Genomic DNA, 20,000 nt, shown 5'->3' on the forward strand with positions numbered 1-20,000 from the left:
CTAAAGTAGTTGTGATTGAGCGGGTAAACACCATATGTGGGCGTAGCTTCATTGGACCGTGACCAGAGGGAAAAAAACATGTGTGAACAGGCTGCCGTTTGGTGCTGTCAATCCAGAGCCAAACTCCCTCCACAATTTATCCCTCGTCCCATTTCTTTATTTTTATTTATTTTTGGCCGCCCGGGCCTTCTGCCCCTGCCTAGCAGCCTCTTCCCTCTGCACGATGCTGGAGGGACGGCGGCCAAAACCACCCTCTCTCTCTGCCTTGTGAGGATTAACAGGACTTCAAGGCATCTTGTGTTTTTTAATTAATGCCAATTATGTCCGGGCAGTCATTAAACCTGGCACCCCGGTATTAACTGATGAAAACACAATCATTAAAAATTTCCCCAGCGTCGTACCGAGTGCCAGCAGCTATCATTATGACGCCAGCAGTGGAGGGTGTGTGTGTGTGTGTGTGTGTGTGTGTGTGTGTGTGTGTGTGTGTGTGTGTGTGTACATGCGCGTGCACTGCACTGCACGCATGTGTGTGCAGTGCACACGTGTGGGTGATGACGCATGAGGGTAGGGAGGCTGGGATGTACATGGCTTTTTCTTTGTGTGTCTGTGTCTGTGTGTGTGTGCATGCGTGCGTGCGTGTGTGCGTGCGTGCGTGCGTGCGTGGCGTTGTAAAAATGTAACTTAAAGCTGCTATAAGCAATAATATGTCAAAATTATATGACCTTTTTTTGTTTTTCTTTTTTTGGTATTCAGACAGCCAGCAACGCGTAAAACGCTCCCAAAAAATGTAGTCTCTGTGACACATCTAGGGGCCGCAATCTGCATTCAAAGATTTTCCTAGAAGCTTTGTCATTGGTCGATTTGCCTGCATGCGTCTACTTCCTGATTCGACCCGTTTTTTTTGACCAATGACAAAGCTTCTAGGAACGTCTTAGAATGCAGATTGTGGCCCCTAGATGTGTCACAGAGAATCTTTTTTAGAGCGTTTTACTTATTGTCTAAATACCCCCCCCAAAAAAAAGAAATGAAAAAGGTCATTCAAATGTTGACATATTATTGCTTATAGCTACTTTAACACAGCAGCAGCGCGCATACACGACGACACACGCCCACTTCACATGCGGTGTTGGATGAAGATAGCGAACGGGTAACGGGGCGGACAGCGGGCCCGTTATTTGACAGGCGGGGGGGGGGGGGGGGGTCTGGTTTGTATTTTGATATAATCGCGGGCGACGGGTCGGACTACGGATCTTATATTGTTGACGGGCGGGGGAACGCACGGGTTGTCAAAATTGGACGCGTGCAGGGCTCTGGTTCACAGGGTTTTGCTATTAGAGGATGCTATAGCTATATAGGCACTGGAGGCTTGGTTTATAAAGCTGCCTATAAACAGCTTTACGCATTGCCTCTGCACTGTGAATGTTAAGTATATTCACAGCTAAGTAGTGCGCGCATCACTTCTTCAAGCCCCCATCCTTATTTTCTATGCTTGGACGGTTCTGGCTCACATGAATTCATATCCGTAAAAAAAAAAAAAAGAATGTCAGGGCGACATGCAAGTGGGTGACACTGAATCCCACCAAACATACATTATGCATTAATAGGGACAAGGAGGATACTTCGTTTTACATGAAAACCAAACATCGAGCATCACAATAGACATCCTGTTTCCCCCGTAGTAACCCCGGTTTTGTAATATCACATACTTTTGGGGCAGCTTTTGTGCTGACAAAAGAGAGGGACAGCAGGATGTAATTAGGAGCACATCACAAAGGCGCCAACAAAATGAGCACACGGGAGCATGTTCAAAGCACCATCCAAGGGCATGCACGTTTGTTGAACAATGTTGCCACATGCTTATTCATAAACCCCATATACATGTAAAGCGAGGCATTCACAATGCAGCTTGGCGTACTTACATTATGCGCTCTCTGCGGGATGCCAGACTTGCCAGTGACAACAAAGAAACGCAAACACACGCCACACATGCTTATACACTTCACTATGCATACAGTACATGATGAGCCATACCGCACAGAGACACAGCCACACATCCCCACGTCTCCCCGGTGAACACACACACACACACACACACACACACACACACACACACACACACACACGTCCACATGCAGTCAGATGCGTGGCGTCGAGACGGTTATGTGTGACAGCAGAGGGAGGAGGATGAAGGGTGGAGGAGAACGGTACAGCGCAGCGTGAGAGATGTACTGGGAGCAGAAACGCACAGATCTGACAGGGACGACAGGACGAGAGAAACAGTGAGAAGAAGGCCTAGATGAGGGGGTGGGGGGGTTCTCCTAGGGTTGGGACCCGGAACCCAGAGCAGTTCTATCACAGTTTAGTTGGAACCGCATTTTTCTGTTGTTGTTATTACACTGTCAGAGCTGGTATGTGGACTTATGTCTGCTATACATTTACAATACCAGTGGTTCTCAACCTTTTAAATAGGACCACCATAACTCCACAACTCTGAGCGTGTACCAGAGGTCGTGTGGTATTTGAGTCTGGAGATGCTGTGTATGGATCTTGTTTCCCGGGGGGCGGGTTCAAACATTTTCTCTTTGACGCAATTGGTCAGAGCTACTGTCAGTCAAAGGTCTCAAGCATTGAACGTCACTGTACCAAAGCCCGCCCATATTGCATACCGTGTCCCGATTGGCCACACCAGTTCTCTGGTGTAGGAAATGGGCGTACAATTGAGCCTTTCCAGACCGTAATCCGCCGACAGGCAATTTTTTTTTGCCAACTGCTGATTCGGTCTGGCTTATTAGCCAGGCTACCCTGCATGGACCTGTTAAATTAATCCTAAAGGATCCCAACCCTAAGTACTGAAGAATTCTCAACTGGAGCAGGTGAGGGAAACGGGGGGACACGGAGGAGGGTCAGGAGAGGAGGAGGAGGAGGAAGGTGTCGATACCCAGACAGACAGAAAGACAGACAGATATAGACAGATACCTACCCTGCCCTGCTGCTCTCTAGCTCCCAGCCTCTGGACTGTCCTGTTCTGGGCTGGGCTCTGCAGTGTCACTGGGGCAGGGAGACCCAGAACCACATGCCTAGAGAGGTGGGAGGAGGTGGAAGGAGAGGAGAGAGTATAGTGTGGAAAGGAGGACGAGGGAGAGAGGAGAACACAAATGACGGCAATGGAGGAAGAGGAGGAGAAGAGGAGAAAAGAGGAGTGGACAGGAGTGAAGAGATGTAATACAAGAGATGAGAGGACAAGAAGAGGGCAGTAGGGAGGGGAGAGTTGGACGATGGGATCAGAAAGGAGGGAAGGGAGAAAGAAAAAGGCAAGACAAGCGGAGAGAGGAGGGAAAAAGAGGAAATTAGGTGACAGGCCAGGAAGAATAAAAGAGTAGATGAAACGGGGTGAATCGGTTGAGAGAGAGAGGCAGGAAAAAGAGGAAGACAAGAATGGGAAGAGAAAGCAGAAGAAGAGGATAAACGTGACGAAGAAGACTTTCTGGATCTCTGAAAACAAGAGACGTGGAAAAAAGACACTGAGGCAAAGTTACAAACTGGAAGTAAAGAGAAGAGGTGACAGAAAGGGAGTAAGACACTGCAGTGTTAAACCACTATCACACACACACGCGCACGCACGCACGCACACATGCACGCATGCGCGTGCACGCACACAACGCGTTAAATAAAGCCTTTTAGAGTCTATTGATTCTCCTGAAACACTTCAGCTTTTCACACCCTACCCTGGAGTGGGAGGTCGCCTCTCTCTCTCTCTCTCTCTCTCTCTCTCTCTCTCTCTCTCTCTCTCTCTCTCTCTCTCTCTCTCTCTCTCTCTCCACTGTAACCTTTCTCCTCCACTCCCTTTGCGACTGCTCCCACTCAAGCATTTCCCTAGTTATTGAGTGTGTGTGTGTGTGTGTGTGTGTGTGTGCGTGTGCGTGTGCGTGTGCGTGTGCGTGTGCGTGTGTGTGTGTGTGTGGTGACATTCTCAGCAGCGTGAGAGTCCTACTTTCATTCCATTTCTCCATTATAATGACCAGCTCGTTTTTAAAGCGCAAAAACTAAGTGATGCAGTTTTTGGCCACAAGTGCCTCCTCAGTGTTGATATAAAGGTCACATTGAAAAATAAATAAAATAAAATAATTTATGTGAACGAATAATAAAGAAGGAAAATGTACGCACAGTGCTTTTTTAATGTGTGTAATAAAAATATAGATGTTCCCCCCCAAAAAAGCTTTTATTATTATTAAAATTAAAATTATGATTTTGTTTACCCAGTAAGCTGACATGCAACCTCCTTTATCCATTGGGTATACGGTACGGTACTGCTCATTAAATTGAGGGGCAGCCGTCATGCTGATGCCACAGGAAAATAAACAACTTTGAACGGATGTGTTGTAAGTGTGACATCTAGTGGCTGAAAGTGCAGCTTTTTGAGCAGTGGCACACCGTCTCCAATGCCCAGCAATGTCCGTCGGTCCGTATGTCCGTCCGTCCGTCCGTATGTCCGCCTGAGTAAGACGTTTGACCCCTGTCTGAATAGGACCTATTGACCCTGCAGCTGACCCACAGTCAACTGTGCTTGGCTCCAAGGCACCACACACACTATAAAACAGTATTATAACACACAGTCACTATGTAAGGGATGATAAATCACCGACGTAGAGCAGATGTGGTTAATCACCCACAGATCACCCACAAACAGTAACTATAACAATAGTTCCTGTATAGTTCCTCCGCTCAGTTTGCACAGATGCAATTTTTTTGTACAAATTGATAAGGAGAGAGAGAGAGAGAGATCCATCCATCCATCCATCTTCAACCGCTTATCCGTAGTCGGGTCGCAGGGGCAACAGCTCCACCAGAGTGCTCCAGACTTCCCTCTCCAGAGCAACATTAATGACTTCCTCCTGGGGGATTCCGAGACGTTCCAAGGCCAGTGAGTCGATGTGTTTCCTCCAACTGCGCCTTGGTCTGCCCCGGGGTCTCCTCCCAGTGGGACGTGCGTCGAGGACCTCCCTAGGGAGGCATCCTAACCAGATGCCCGAACCACCTAAGCTGGCTCCTTTCCAGGCGAAGGAACAGCACGAGAGTCTCTCTCGTGTGACTGCACTTCTCACCCTATCTCTAAGGGAAATGCCAGCCACCCGAGAGAGAGAGAGAGAGAGAGAGAGAGAGAGATAGATATGTAGATATATACATATTACTATTTTAGTCATGTGTATGTTTCTGTGTCGCAACCTCGTAGGCCGTTGTTTGCATCCGTTTGCGACGTTCTGTTTGTGTGTTTTGTTGTGTTGTGTTGTCTGCTGTCCATGCAGTTAGCTCATAACATTAGCAGCTGTTGTCGCGTTGAGCTTCGAGTGGCTGGCTGTGTCATAGCTTAGGAGGCAGGCAATCATACTACGCGATTGGCTGGCGGTGTTTCTGGCGGCGTTTCAGAGTATGGGTCAGACTCCCATTGGCTTGGGCGGCGTTTCAGGGTATGGGGTCAGACTCCCATTAGGTGGCATGGGGTGGGACGCTAAGATTTCATGAGCTTTCATTAGTCAGATTTCACCTGACAAAAACACTGGCAAGGGCTGCAATGGGCTATGTAGAAACCCTGGCAGTTAATGAGTTGACTAAGAGTCACATACTGTGGCCTCTGTTGAAGGTCGTTCATTCTACAAGGACCTTCTGACTGAGAAGAGAAGAGGGGATCTTCCTCCCCCATTACACCCCCCTGGATGATAATAATCTCATCTGCTCTCTCTCTCTCTCTCTCTCTCTCTCTCTCTCTCTCTCCCTGTCTCAATAAAAGTAAAATAAATATTAATTGGCCAAGGAAGAAGGATGGAGCGTCCTATCCCTCGTCCATCTCACTGGAGATGAGCTGCTGATGTATGGAGGCTAGCCGCCTGCTATTAATAACAGCTTAATGATGTCTCTGACAATTCCACAGGCTAATTTAACGCAATGTTGACCACACACACACACACACGCACGCACGCACGCACACATGCACGCATACACGCACGCATACACACACACACACACACACACACACACACACACACACACACACACACACACACACACACACACACACACACACACACACACACACACACACACACACACACACACACACACACACACACACACACACACACACACACAGGTAGCAGCACCTAATCAGTGAGAGTGATTACCTGGCCCGCCAACACTGCTACAAGGGTTATTTATCAGCAGGTGTGAATGAACACACTGCTCAGGTTATGGTGTATTATGTACCATATACATAATTTATATACTGTATATATAGTAGAGAGAGTTATTAAGCATGCATGCATTCGCACACACACACACACACACACACACACACACACACACACACACACACACACACACACACACACACACACACACACACACACACACACACACACACACACACACACACACACACACACACACACACACACACACACTTACATCTTCCTCTCCGCTGCGACTTGGGCTGCCCTCCGTCTCCCCGAACGAGTCATCCGTGGGAGGGTCCGTGGCGTCGGTGGGGGGGTCACTGACGTGGGAAGCCGAGGACTTCGTGGGGGAACCCTGCCTCTGTGCTGGGGTGGGCGCTGAGGGGGGGTGGGGGGGGGGGGGGGGGGTACAGAAAGCATGTCAGAACTGGCTACAATTACAATTTAGGCATTTAGCGGACACTCTTAATCCAGAGTGATTAACAGTAAGCAAGAACAACACATGGTAATACATCGAATACGGTACGTTAAAAATAGTCATAAAGAATCTAAGAACCTGACATCCGTCTAACATTAGAATATCTGTACAATGAAACTAGTGTACACACTGCCAGGCTACGATCCGGAATGGGAAGAACCAAAGGAACTGGATCCAACAGCGAGGAACTGAAACTTTTGTACTATTACTCAAGAACATTTTCAATTCCGGGTGGACTTGTACAGTATTTAAAAAAAATGTGAGTACTTTTTCCCACCTCTGTGTTCCAGTGCATGTGTTTTACTCACGAGAGTTGGTGGAGGGTGTGGTGGAGGTGAGCGGCGTGAGGTTCATCTGAGAGATGTCGAAGTCGTCACAGTCGTCCGTGTCCTGCGCCGTGCCCACGCGGCAGAAGTAGTGGCTGAAGGCGTCCGACGTGCCCGACAGACCGGGCTGCTGCTTGCCCTCCCTGGCCGGCATGGCCGGGGGCTTGGCCAGCTGGAAGTCCTACAAGAGGCAGTGGCGTGCACAGACATTTAGAGGGGCAGGTGCTCAAGTTAAAAAAGGGCACCTTGTGCAGCGCGTGGAACCGGCCGGTTGCCTTAATCCATTTTGGGCGGGAACCCCTTTTGGTGTTAGCATTATGTTATGCTTTAGCTATTGAAAAATAGCAGATCTACAAGCTCATAGCGCGCCACCGAGTGGCACGCTATGAGCTTGTAGATCTGCTATTTTTGAAAAATCAAAAAAAAAAAAGAGAAAAAAATGTTTTTTTTTTCTTTCTTTTTTTTCAAAAGGGCACATTGCCAAAAGGGCAGGGGGTGCTCTAGCACCCCCTAGTGTCTATCTGTGCACGCCACTGACAAGAGGAGCCAGAAGAAGGCAAGGAGGGCGGTTGAGATTAGTTTGGTCCGCCGGTCGGTGTATTTCTTAAATGAACAAAGATCTCCATGCATCTTATCGTCACTGCTATCTCCATATTCTAACTTTTTTGTGTTTTTTCGTGAATTAACGGCCTACTGGATCATTCTACAGCATCACACGAGTAAAGTAGCACATCTGCTGATCAAGTTGGCCATTAATACAATACAACAAAATAAGGAGATAAGAGGTTTCTGCCCGACATCCATCCATGCCCTATACCTTGAACATCTCCTTTCCCATCTTCTTTGCCCGTTCTCCGTGCTGTGGACTCGACGCGGCGGAGGGCGAGGGAGCCGAGGCTCCCGAGGTGCCCGGCTGGCAGCTCTCGGCGCCGGGCAGGCCGACGGGTGACACGAGGGTCTGGTGGAACATGGCGGCGTGGGGGGGCAACGTGCCGGGGAGGTAGGCCGTGGGGGAGAAGGCTCCGGCCGCCATGGCCGCCCACTGCTGCTGCGTGGCAGGGAAGAGGTTGGCCTGGCCCCAGATCAGAGGCTGGCCACCCGGCAGGACCTGGGCCACCGCCGGGCCCAGGGGAGACTGCACGCCGAACGGTCCGGCGGCGAACGCCTGCTGGGACCAGTGGCCCGGGGGCACCGCTCCCATCGTCACATAACCTGGCGGTGGTGAGGGAAGAAACACACAAAATATCTTTCATTGATTCACAGGCCGGTGGACGGCAACTCCACTTCCTAACCTATTCAGGACGGGAACCCCTTTTGGTGTTTTAAGCAAATCCTTACACTGGCTAATTGACACACATGATTAAAGAATTGATTTCAAAATACTACCGTTGGTCTATAAAGCTTTGAATAATTTGTGTGCAACGCGTCTGGAACAAACTCCCAGAAAACTGGAGGTCTGCTGCCACTCTTATTTCTGTAAAAACACAACTGAAAACCTTTTTGCTTTGTGTATTAAGCATTGTTATACTTTAGCTATTTAAAAATAGCAGATCTACAAGCTCATAGCCAGGGGTGCACACAAGCGGTACGCCAGTGCGCATGCGTCGTCAAAATTAATTCTGCGCTGTCAATCAAGCGCCGGGAAGCGCATCTGCGTACCAACAGCTGGCGCCGCCCAGAATGATTATTATGGCCAGAATACTAGTAAATTCTGTGGCGAGAGCATTTCCCACCGACTGCCACTCAAAGTGGCTACTGGCCCATCACAGCACGTCTTGCACTAGTGCACTGGCCATTGTGGCCAATCACAGCACGTCCTTACTCAAAAGAGGGAGGATTCCATGCTGCTCTGCTCGCTGCTGGGAGGAGGAGGAGGGCGACAGGAGTTTACTACGGAGAAAACCTGACACAAATGGTTCGGCTTCTCCGTTTCAGATAGCAAACTACTGTAGTCCCCGGTGTAAAATGGCATGCTGGTGGATGCTTTGCACTCTTCCCATTCGCCGCTGTACTTGTGTTTGTTTTCCGGGTGCTGGAGCAGCATGGTTGCTCGTGTGCGATGCCGTCTCTCACAGCCTAGGCACCGGCCACCTACCTTTTACGGGTACAGGCAGGCCCGGTTCTTCCTACAGGCCGACGAAGCAACGGCTTCGAGCGCCACGGGGGAGGGGCGCCAAAAAAAAAAAAAAAAAAAAACTTTTTTTTTTTTTTTTACTCTGTCCCAACTCTGTCTGCCCAGTGTCCCCCCAGTGCCCCCCCAGTGCCTCCCCAGTGCCTCCCCAGTGTCTCCCCAGTGCCAGTGTCCCGCCAGTGCCTCCACAGAGCCTCCCCAGTGTCCCCACAGTGCCTCCCCAATGGACCCCCAGTGCCCCACAGTGTCCCCACTGTCCCCCCAGTGCCTCCACAGTGTCTCCTCAATTTTTAGAGTAAAAAAAAAAAAAACTTTTTTTATTTTTTTATTTTTTGAGGGGGGGGGGGGGGGGGGGGGGGCGCCGCGAAAAATCCTGCTTGGGGCGCCAGATTGCTCAGGACCGGCCCTGGGTACAGGTTTTAGTTCCGACGTAGTGGAATTGGAAGAGTTTAAAGCATTGCGGACTGGCACTGCTGCTGCACAACATGAAGCTTATCAACACCGTGTCCCGACATACTGTCCCTTATTATCGTAAAGTCGGGTAGTGTACACTGTTTATTTTTGCACTGAGGAGCCATGTGAAGCCTGACGTATGCTTCGCCGTACGATGTGTCTCATGTTAAAAAAAATAGCTGATCTGCAAGCTCACAACGTGTCGCCTCCGCAACACGCTGTGAGCTAGTAGATCGGTTATTTAAATAAAAAATAAAAAATGTATCTAAATATTGCTTTGATGCTCATATTATCCTTAGGAAGTATTAAGTTGTTTTTATTAGAATATGCATTCCATAGGGCTGGACCACACATGGACCTATAGGCAATTTGCAACTCTAGATTTTTTTTTATAATGGGATGAATCTAGAGTTGCAATACGGAGGGTATTGCAACTCTAGATTCATCCCATTATAAAACAAATCTATTGACTCCCCACTCATCAAATAAATAACGTTTTGCTCTAAGTTATTCATGCATCCCTCTTTTATCCATCCGGCGAGACGGGTCACCGCATTTTAGGAGGACCAAGTAACTCCTCCAGGTCCTCCTCTGAGTACTAGACCAAAAAAGTTGTGTGCACCCCTGCTCATAGCGCAGCACCAAGTACCGCGTTACAAGCTTGTAGATCTGCTATTTTTGAAAAATTGTGAAAATGTGGCACAGATCTTTGAATATATATTATTTCAGAGCGAACGTTTTTACAGTAAGTCAAATATTTGCTTCTGGGGGGGTACCTGGAACAATATATTTTCAAATGGGGGTCGGCGGCCAATTACATATAATTTTTGGTGTCCTTGACATGAAATAGTTTGAAAACCACTGATATAGGAACATTTTTTTATTTTTATTGTTTTACTGCCTTAGAACAGGGGTTCTCAACGTTTTTGGCCGGGGACCCCCAAAAATGCTTTGGCAATGTTTCCAGCCATTCAGTTGCGTTAAATAATTTGGGGACCCCCCAAAATAATGTGGCGACCCCCCAATGGGTCGCGACCCACGGGTTGAGAACCCCTGCCTTAGAAGACATTTGTAGAATCTGTTCTCAGGTCTAAATGGGTTAATACCACTGCCTTTGATTGAGCTACTCTCCTACACTTTAAATAGTAATATTGTTCTTTTTTGAAGGGACTCTATATTATAAATGAATTGCAATGTTTCAGACAATTTCATATAATCTTTGAAAATGTACTTCGTATAATTGATACTTTGTTCACCACTGTTCACAGATAAAAGGAAAAGAAGAAAGGACAAGGGAGACAAAAAAGAAAATGCAAACTGCAAAGTATGTGCTGTACAGAACAGCACCCTATAATAACCCATGCATCACCAGCGAGACCGCTGGTCCACTTTCGCCCGCGGCTAATGCGGCGTCTCCTAATGGTCATGGTGAACTATCATAATTAGCTCCACAATGAGGCAGTCATAATGAAAAGGCTAGAACTCTCTCTCGCACGCACGCACGGCGTCGCACGCACGCACGCACGCACGCACGCACGCACGCACGCACGCACGCACGCACGCACGCACGCACGCACACACATTAAAGGCCTCTTTATTCTATTACACACACACGTACTGTCTCACCAGTTATACCTACAGCCACGCAGCAGAGAGAGGCTGCCAGAGAGAGAGAGAGAGAGAGAGAGAGAGAGAGAGAGAGAGAGAGAGAGAGAGAGAGAGACTGAGAGACTGAGAGAGAGAGAGAGAGAGAGAGAGAGAGGCTGAGAGAGAGAGAGAGAGAGAGAGAGAGAGAGACTGAGAGACTGAGAGAGAGAGAGAGAGAGAGAGAGAGAGAGAGAGAGAGAGAGAGAGAGAGAGAGAGAGAGAAGTTAAGGAATGAGAGGAGGGCAGAAGACAGTGTTGCCAGATCTGCTTGGTATAAGCAATTGGTAGTTGTGGGTTTTTTTTTTTGGGGGGGGGGCTTGTTTCTAAAGTATAGTTGCTTTTTAGGGCTTGCTTCCTAATGTTGTTTAAACCAGTGGTTCTCAAACATGTTCATCTCAAGGACCCCCAAATAAATATGTAATTGTCCACGTATGCCCATCTCTGAAAACATGTTGTGCCAGGGACCAGATTTGTGTTGTTAAAATGTTCCCACAGTTTTTGAGGAAAATAGCACATTTGTGTCCGTGTATGGACATAATTATTGATGACCCCTGATCGATGGGTAATTGTTGTCAAACAGGGCTGTGGCTGAAAATCATACTGCACATACACCCATCTACATTGTTATATAAGTATTTATTATTTAACCCTTTACAGGTTGCATCCGAGACCTTGTAGAAACGTCTACTGTTAGCATATCTCCACAACTAGTCGACTAGTCGACAACCATTAGAATTCAGTCGTCGTGAATGCCCTAACGCACACGTACACAAACACATGTCTAATTCACGGGCCCGACCACCACATGCATACGAAGGCTCTCTCTTTCTCTGTGTATAGCTCAGCTCATCCCGTAGTGTTTTATCGCCTTGCCTCTGACCGGCCGCCACGGAACTGCATGGTAAATCAGAGCCGTGTCTGTGGCAGGCCAACTAATGACTTGTTTCATATTCAGCACACAGCCACCCTCTCTCTCTTTTCTCTCTCTCGCTCCGTTTCCATAGGAGACTTCATGGTATGTCTACACGGTACGAATGGAACCAAATGGACCATTTGGGTCCACTCTTCAGAGTTTTTTTCTATTGCACAATATTGACATTGTGGCCAGTATCCAGATTACCGATTAACTGCATGGTCAAATCGACCGAAATTGATACCAAGGTTGTCTTACAAACTGTGATTCTGGGTCCATACCTGAGCGTTAGGGTTAGTGTGTAAGTAGAGGGGGGTCCATGCCTGAGCGTTATGGCCTATTCATAGTCCAGTTTTCGGTGAAGAGGAGAGCACCAAAACGGTGGTTAGTAAAAACAGAGAGATGTGTTGTGTGAGCGGTGACCACGTGGCGTGACGTCATGTTGTAGTTTTCGGTGGTCACCTCTTCACCGAAAACTGGATTCTAGGCCTTTAGGGTTAGTGTGTGAGTATAGAGGGGGGTCCATACATACCTGAGGGCACGGAGGCAGGGTTGAAGGGAGCAAAGAGCTCCGAGGGGGGCAGCAGGCCCATGAGGGAGGGGTCGAGGGTGTTGGCCGGAGAGGCGGGGGTCTGTGCGGGTTACGGTTCGGGGACACGGTACAGGGTTTGAGGGGGAAAGAGAGGGAAAAGGCACATTAATGGAAAGGCTGATTCACCCCAGGAGGTGATTTTTTTGTTAGCCCCACTAATGGTGGCACTCAAGGATGGCTGTGTTTGTCCGTCCGTACACCCGCCCGTGCCGGCTGAAACTCGGGTTCGGCAGGGAATGTGTTAACCACTGTGCCAGCTGAGTGCCAAAAAAAAGCTTTTTAAAATGATGGTACTTTATTTTATGTCACTTTAAGGCATTTCGTGTTCAAGCCACTTTGTTTCAGGGTGTGTTAAGTGGCAGTGGCTTTTAGTCTTGTCTCATTTCGGGGGTTACTTTGGGAGCTACTTACCGACGGCGAGGTGATGTCAGGAGGCGTGGACATGTCTCCGAAAAGCTCTAATTGGTTGATGTTCTGCAAGATCAGAGAAAGAGAGGGTTCACATCCAAGAATCACCAGACCACTATACAGTAACACAGGGACAATAAAGACAGCTTGGATTCCAGGTGCAGCAAGCATGCATCATCACGGAACACATGGACACGTCAACATGCTTATAGTAGAGGTCCAGATACCTACCTCTGATAGGGCACCGTGACACGCACGCACACGCACACACACACACACACACACACACACACACACACACACACACACACACACACACACACACACACACACACACACACACACACACACACACACACACACACACACACACAGGAGAAGGTGACAGAGAGAGGGGTGAATTGATGATGGGTTAATGACATGGAATGATGGCATACCATGCAATGTTTATAAAAAGCTGCGTGACCTTCTCCAAAGGTCAAGTGCTTCTAAACCAACTGTTTGGAGATTCATAAATGGTACATTATACATAAATGGTACATTCTATACATTGCTGGGAGATTCATAGCTGGGAAATGTCCCAGTATAGCCAAGGTGATCTACTGTTGGCCACAGAACCATTACAGGTTTAGAATGGTTGGATGTGTGAACTTTCAGTATATCTCAAGAATAGATTATTGGGGTCACGATTCCATTCAAAATCGATTCTCGATTAAGAATCAATTATCGGTTCAGTCCAGATGGGGTGGATGGGGGGGAGGATCTATTCCAGTTCGCTGTGCTGTGGTTATCATTATTTGAAGGTTTCACTGTATGTTTGAATACATTTTATCAACTGATTGCAGTAATGTATGAATCACTGAGAATTAAGTAGGTCTATTTTAGCTCAATTCGCAATTGGAAACGAGAGGAAAGTTCTGGGACTTTTGGGCTATTTGGGGAGACCCTGCTCTGGGGCTACTGCTGCCCCTGTTACCAGCCCACCGCAGCAGTGTCGTGATACTACATCACCCTGTAACAAGTCATTAACAGCTGTCTCCCCTGCTGTGTTGGAGTGGTGTGAGTACCTCAGAGGTACCTCAGAGGTTTAATATCAAAGAGACACATTTTCCTTTTAATCCCGATCTGCTCTTCGCTTCCTCTTTCCCTCTGTCCTTTCACAGTATACGTTGTCGATGTCGGGCAAAAAGCTCTCATCTCCACCTCCACATTTTGTGTTTTGTTTTGTAAATGAACGCCCTACTTGATCAACATACTACAGCGTTACACAAAAGCATCAGAAGTAGCAGAGCCACAAGCTCGAAACAGTGAGCTTGTAGATCTGTTACTTTTTATACATTTGAATTTGAATCCTGAAGAGTAACAGTTTTAGACATATGAGGTTTCCACCCGACAGGGACGATCCTTCTCTTACATTAATAATATCTTTAGCCTGATGGGCGAAGTGAATAAAAAACGCTATTTATAGTCAATGAAAGGATTTTTTTTAAAGCCATGAACACACGGTCGGACTCGGCTGATTTGCATAAATCACGGACGCGGATATAATTTCTTCTAAAGATAATGAGTGTTCTTTGAATATCTTATTTCTTCTTCTTCTTTTTTTAAAACTCATGGGTCACACATATAGACCCACAAAGTTCTATTTACATTTATCAGATAGTGTTATCAGGCAAAGCCCTGAGGAGTTTTTTTCCCTCTGTCACAGCATACTGTAGCTCTGAATTGGGGTATAGCTGTGGTCTCTCTGAAGAAGACAGAAGAGAGGGGGAGATACTGTAAGTGAGGCTGTTTAATACAGAGAATTTGTTGCAGCGAGAATCATGGCTACACTTAGATAAGAGATCAACTCACCCAGGAGATACGCTGCTAGATGTCCCAAAGATATAGGCTATGCCAAACACTGCGGTTAATACTATCCCAGTGTGGTACAGATAAAAAAAAAAATATGTCCGGCACGGGATTGGAATGAGAAAAAATAAATATTACACAACATGCCTCTAGCTAAACTGGAGAGATTCTCTCACTGTAGGTTATTGATTGTTGAGGTTCAGCTTTTCACTGTGTCAATGATTCAACCCTGAGGTTTCTTTAACAGACGATCCATTGAAACCAGTGGGACTAAAGATTCAGGGCTATTTATTTACTCCATAGACGTCCTCTCCAGTTTTAGTAATTTGTCTCTGTCGGGAGGAAACCTCGTACATGTACTGTATAGTAAGGATTTCTTTTTTTAAATGCAAAAATAGCAGATCAACAAGGTCAAGCTCTAGTTCACGGTTGCATTATTGAACAGGAGCACTTCCAAATTCCAACACTTTGGATTTGTATGAAACAAAAATGAAAGAGGATAATTCAAGCTCTCCGTAAAGCTGCAATAATGTTGATGAGTTTAACGTTGTTTAATTCAATCAGATAGGACTTTTCTGCTTGGATGTATAGGGCTGTTAAAACCGCCTTTGTTTCAGTGAGTAGCAAAATAGTTTTGTTTATTTTTAATATAAAGAAGGAAGGATTTTTCTTTTCTTTCTTGTCTATGAGAATAGAACCTTTCCTAGAAGGGCTTTAGAGAGTACTAACACTCTGGGAAAGGGCTAGTTTTATCTCTGCTTCTGGTCAGACTGAATTAAATGCATGCAATTCCTTTTGGGAAATGCACAAAGGTCTAATATCATTGCTGTCGGGCAGAAACCTCTTATCTCCATATTCTAACTTTTTGTGTTTATTTTTCGTAAATGATAGTGCCTTACTTGATCATAATACTTGTACCATCTCTTTTGTACTAAATATAGTGACCCAGGTCACTCTACAGCTATCACAACCCTATAGTATGAATCTCAAGGTTGTACAAATTCGTACAAAATGATTGGGGTCCAGTGTGCAGACTGGTTTGCCAGGTTGAGCGCATTCACAACCATCTCAAGCTCATCCTCCTCAAAAGAGTCCGACATGGCAGGTGTGAAAAAAGGGTCTATTGTTATTGATCAACCTCCTGAAAGGACCTCTTGCTTGGAGCAGGTGGGGGAATCACACACGCACGCACGCACACGCACACGCACAACACGTCCTGCCTTCGTACCCCCATGTTCATCTCCGTGTGGTTACTATGGTGATGTGAGGGCCTTGTGTTTTAATCGTGACCGACAAGGAGTCACGGGGTCATGGATGTCAGCGCTCTTGTCTTCTCTTAACGGTCAGGATAACAACTGAGGACCACTCAGATGAGAGGAGGAGGGGGTCAGGAGGTCACCAGGGGACACAAGAGGTAGTTGAAGAGGGGGCATTTGTAAAGGTCAGCGTCCTCTCTGCGCAAGAGTAACCTTTATGGATAGAACCTTGTACGTGGCACCCAGAGAGCACTGCTGCTGGAATGGATGGCTTATCAGGGGAGTCATCTAGACCTGGAAATACTATTTACTGACATGATGGAAGCAGCAGTTTGTAGGCTTGGATGTAGTGGCATGTCTTTATTTTTTTCGTTGGTTCTCCTTCGTGTTTTTTTTCCCTTTTTTCCTTTTCCTTGCTGGATAGTGTATATGTTTTGTTTGGAGAAAAAAGAGGGGGGGGGGTTGGTATAAAAATGGTGCCTTACTAAACACATGGAAATGTGGACATTTATTTTTGTAAGGGTATGTATAGTCGCAGGGATTGATTGGTCATGCCTGAGAGGGGACACATAGGGTAGGGTGATGACGTAAACGGTGCGGTGTAGCAGAAATTGTACAATTCCACCGTATAGAATTGGGGACATTTATGCAATTCCTTTCCATTGAATGGGTGATTCATAGTAGATTGGGTGCTATTATTATTCTGGCAGGCTGCCGTCTTGTTTGGAATAAATACATGAGTGGCTTCATGTGCTTGTGCACCAAAGAGAGCCTATTACACCTAAACCTTACAGCCTCGGACGCTAACAGCAGCAGTGGTACAAAACCTAAGGACAGTTAGTTTATTTTTGGACCACAGTTATTATTATTACAACTTATATGAGACAATTCTGTCTATATGTTATTCTCCATCAAAAAATGACTTCTGGGAACCAGGGGATGAACGACTGACGTCAGGACTTTGGTAATCTATTATTCTTTTATATAGTTTTGCATCTCCTATAGTCATATATTGGATTATTTATTGGCTCAGGAATGCGACATAAACAAAAAGCAAAAATGTGGGTGACTATGCCGCCCATAAAATGTGATTTAAGACTTAATGTGGGCCTTTCTAAGCTACGTGATAGACTGGCAAGCACTATATTGAATGTGCCACATTTAAATGACTTTAACATGCTGCTAATTCTCTGGCTTTTTCAGTGCTCTTCTTATTCTCCTTTCCTTATTTTAGGCAGGCACGCTGTTAGTGAAGCCAGTCCCGCTCTCATACAGCCCACGACCTTAATTGGTTCAACCTACACAGTCTATTTATGCAGACTTGTCATTCACTATTACATGCTCGACATGTCTCGCTGCTAATACACTTGACAGCATTTAAGCGATCAGGCTCCCCCCCCCCCCCCCCCCAACGCCCCAGCCCCCGCCTGTTAGAGTAGCATTAGGTTCTCACTACGTCAGCATTTCATTCAATATGGTTCACACATAGTCTCTGCCGGTTGGAAAGCTCATGTGTCAAAAACTGTTAATCTGTTATTTTTCAGGATTCAAATTGAAAAGTAGCAAAAGTAGCAGATCTGCACATACAATATATATATATATATATATATATATATATATATATATATATAGTCACTAGTCAGTATCACTACGCCAGCAGCCGAACAAAAAAAAGTTCTGTGTGACAGAGGGGTCAAAGTTGAAGGAAAGTTGCGCTATGTGGTAGAAATAGGTCAACAATACAAATAATGCTGTGGATTCATTATTTTTTAATGAGTGGCCCCCAGACCCCCACCAAATGACCGGAACTACTTAATATTCACCAAAACCAGAGAGCAGAACTCCCACCTCCCAACTCCCTCAAGGGTGAGACTTGAAATGTAAACATTGGCATAAATACTTTTTCAAAATGTTACTTAATTTTTTTGGTAAGTAAATTATGGTCCCATAATTTTTTTTAAATTGTTCATAATTCTACTGGTTGTACTGAGAGAAGACCCAGTGACCCTCGCTGCCTTAGCCTGAATTTTCATTTCGTTTCGCTTCATTACTCCGACTAAAAGCCCTTCCCAGGCAGCAGTTTCTGGAATTAAATGGGCGTTGTCAAAGCGGCAGTCTTCGGCGATTGGTTCATACCAACCAATCAGAATAGCAGGAAAGCAGATGACGTTGTTGTCAATCATGTGGCTAACCCGGTTGCTAACCAAACAAACACAGTCAACGAGCGCTATACTAGCATGTAAACAAAAGCGGTAAAATATGTCGGATGATGATGTTTATAATTATAACACCTGTCGTTTCTGTAAATAAACTATTTATCATAGGTCAATTTAATAGCCAGAATGATACGGTCGCGAGTCACCGCAGTGGGGGCAGCCATGTTTGTTGCTTGACGCTGTCGAGTGACGGGGCTGATGGCCAATCAGCTGCTGCGATCAGATTTTCGATCGAGACTGACGCCGCCGTATAGGCAGAGTCACCAGACCTGAATCGAGATATATTTTTAATGGTAGTGATTCAGGGCTGGAGCCAGGCTATACCGCTATTCATTTTCAGCAAAAACAGTGAAAGTATCAGATCTACAAGCTGAAAACACGTCGCTCCGTGTTGCGTTTTTTTACGGAAAAAAACACAAAGAGTTAAGATGTTTCTGCCCCAACAGCAGCTATATTTGTATGTCAATGCAAACTTACCCGAGTCACCATTCCCAGGTCTAAATCTATCAGGTCTGCCACTGCTGGCTGCTGAGTCGCTTGTTGTTGTTGTTGTGATGGTTCAAGTTGTTGTTGTTGTAGAAATGGATTATAGTGATGAGGATGATGTTGAGGATGAGGATGAGTCTGTTGATGGCCATTCTGCAACCACAACCAGTTTGTTACATGAGTGATATGATGGGTGAGATGGGAACATAGGTGTGTACTGCCCACACACATGTGCACACAACACGTCATACGCACGCACGCACGCACGCACGCACGCACGCACGCACGCACGCACGCACGCACGCACGCACGCACGCACGCACGCACGCACGCATGCACGCACGCACACATACAAACACACACACACACACACACACACACACACACACACACACGTAGCTGTTTGTTCACCTACAGAGCTTGGAGAAAGCACACACGCACGTCACACGCAAACTCATGCCTTTTTTGAGGCCTGTCAGAGAAGAAGTGTGTTCCTGGCAGCCTTACAGAGGCTGACTGAAGGGGTTTATATTGATTTGAAGCTTTAATCCGGTACAGTTAGTCTAGACTACGTTGTCGCTCAGAGTGCTGAGGGTATAAACCCCAAAACCCCATTGTGTTTGTGTGTAAAGCCTGCACCCCTCTAGTAGGCACCGTCATGTGAACCACACACATACCGATAAGCAGGGGCAGTCAGTCAAGAAGAGAGAGAGAGAGAGAGAGAGAGAGAGAGAGAGAGAGAGAGAGAGAGAGAGAGAGAGAGAGAGAGAGACAGTGTTTCACGTTTGTCCAAGAATTGACAAACGTGAATTCTACTAAGCTTTGAATGGTTTAGGGCCAAAGTACATTTCTGATCTTGTGTGATAACATGAACCATTCCAGACCTCTCAGGTCATCTGGGAAAGGTTTGCTTTCTGTCCCTAAATCACAAAATAAACGTGGAGAAGCACATGAGCATTTCGTTTTTAAGCACCACATATCTGGAACAAATTCCCAGAAAACTGCAGGTCTGCTGC

General features: G+C 46.4%; 1 protein-coding gene across 2 annotated transcripts in view; it reads right to left on the reverse strand.

The window, feature by feature from the left end:
* Window positions 1-20,000, reverse strand: part of dab1a (DAB adaptor protein 1a) — a gene marked incomplete at both ends in the record, with an annotated part of 86,473 nt that overhangs the window by 4,038 nt on the left and 62,435 nt on the right. Inside the window, 6 exons of one of the 2 annotated variants that reach the window (XM_079505968.1) lie at window positions 3,009-3,077; window positions 6,460-6,605; window positions 7,014-7,212; window positions 7,849-8,243; window positions 12,708-12,807; window positions 13,179-13,241. In XM_079505968.1, coding sequence (XP_079362094.1) covers window positions 3,009-3,077; window positions 6,460-6,605; window positions 7,014-7,212; window positions 7,849-8,243; window positions 12,708-12,807; window positions 13,179-13,241 — 972 coding nt within the window. Of the gene's footprint in view, window positions 1-2,996; window positions 3,078-6,453; window positions 6,606-7,013; window positions 7,213-7,848; window positions 8,244-12,707; window positions 12,808-13,178; window positions 13,242-20,000 lie in introns of those variants that run through there. The other variant, XM_079505969.1, reaches the window with a different exon arrangement.

This window comes from Electrona antarctica (genome assembly GCF_951216825.1).
Source record: "Electrona antarctica genome assembly, chromosome: 7".
Lineage (NCBI taxonomy): Eukaryota > Metazoa > Chordata > Actinopteri > Myctophiformes > Myctophidae > Electrona > Electrona antarctica.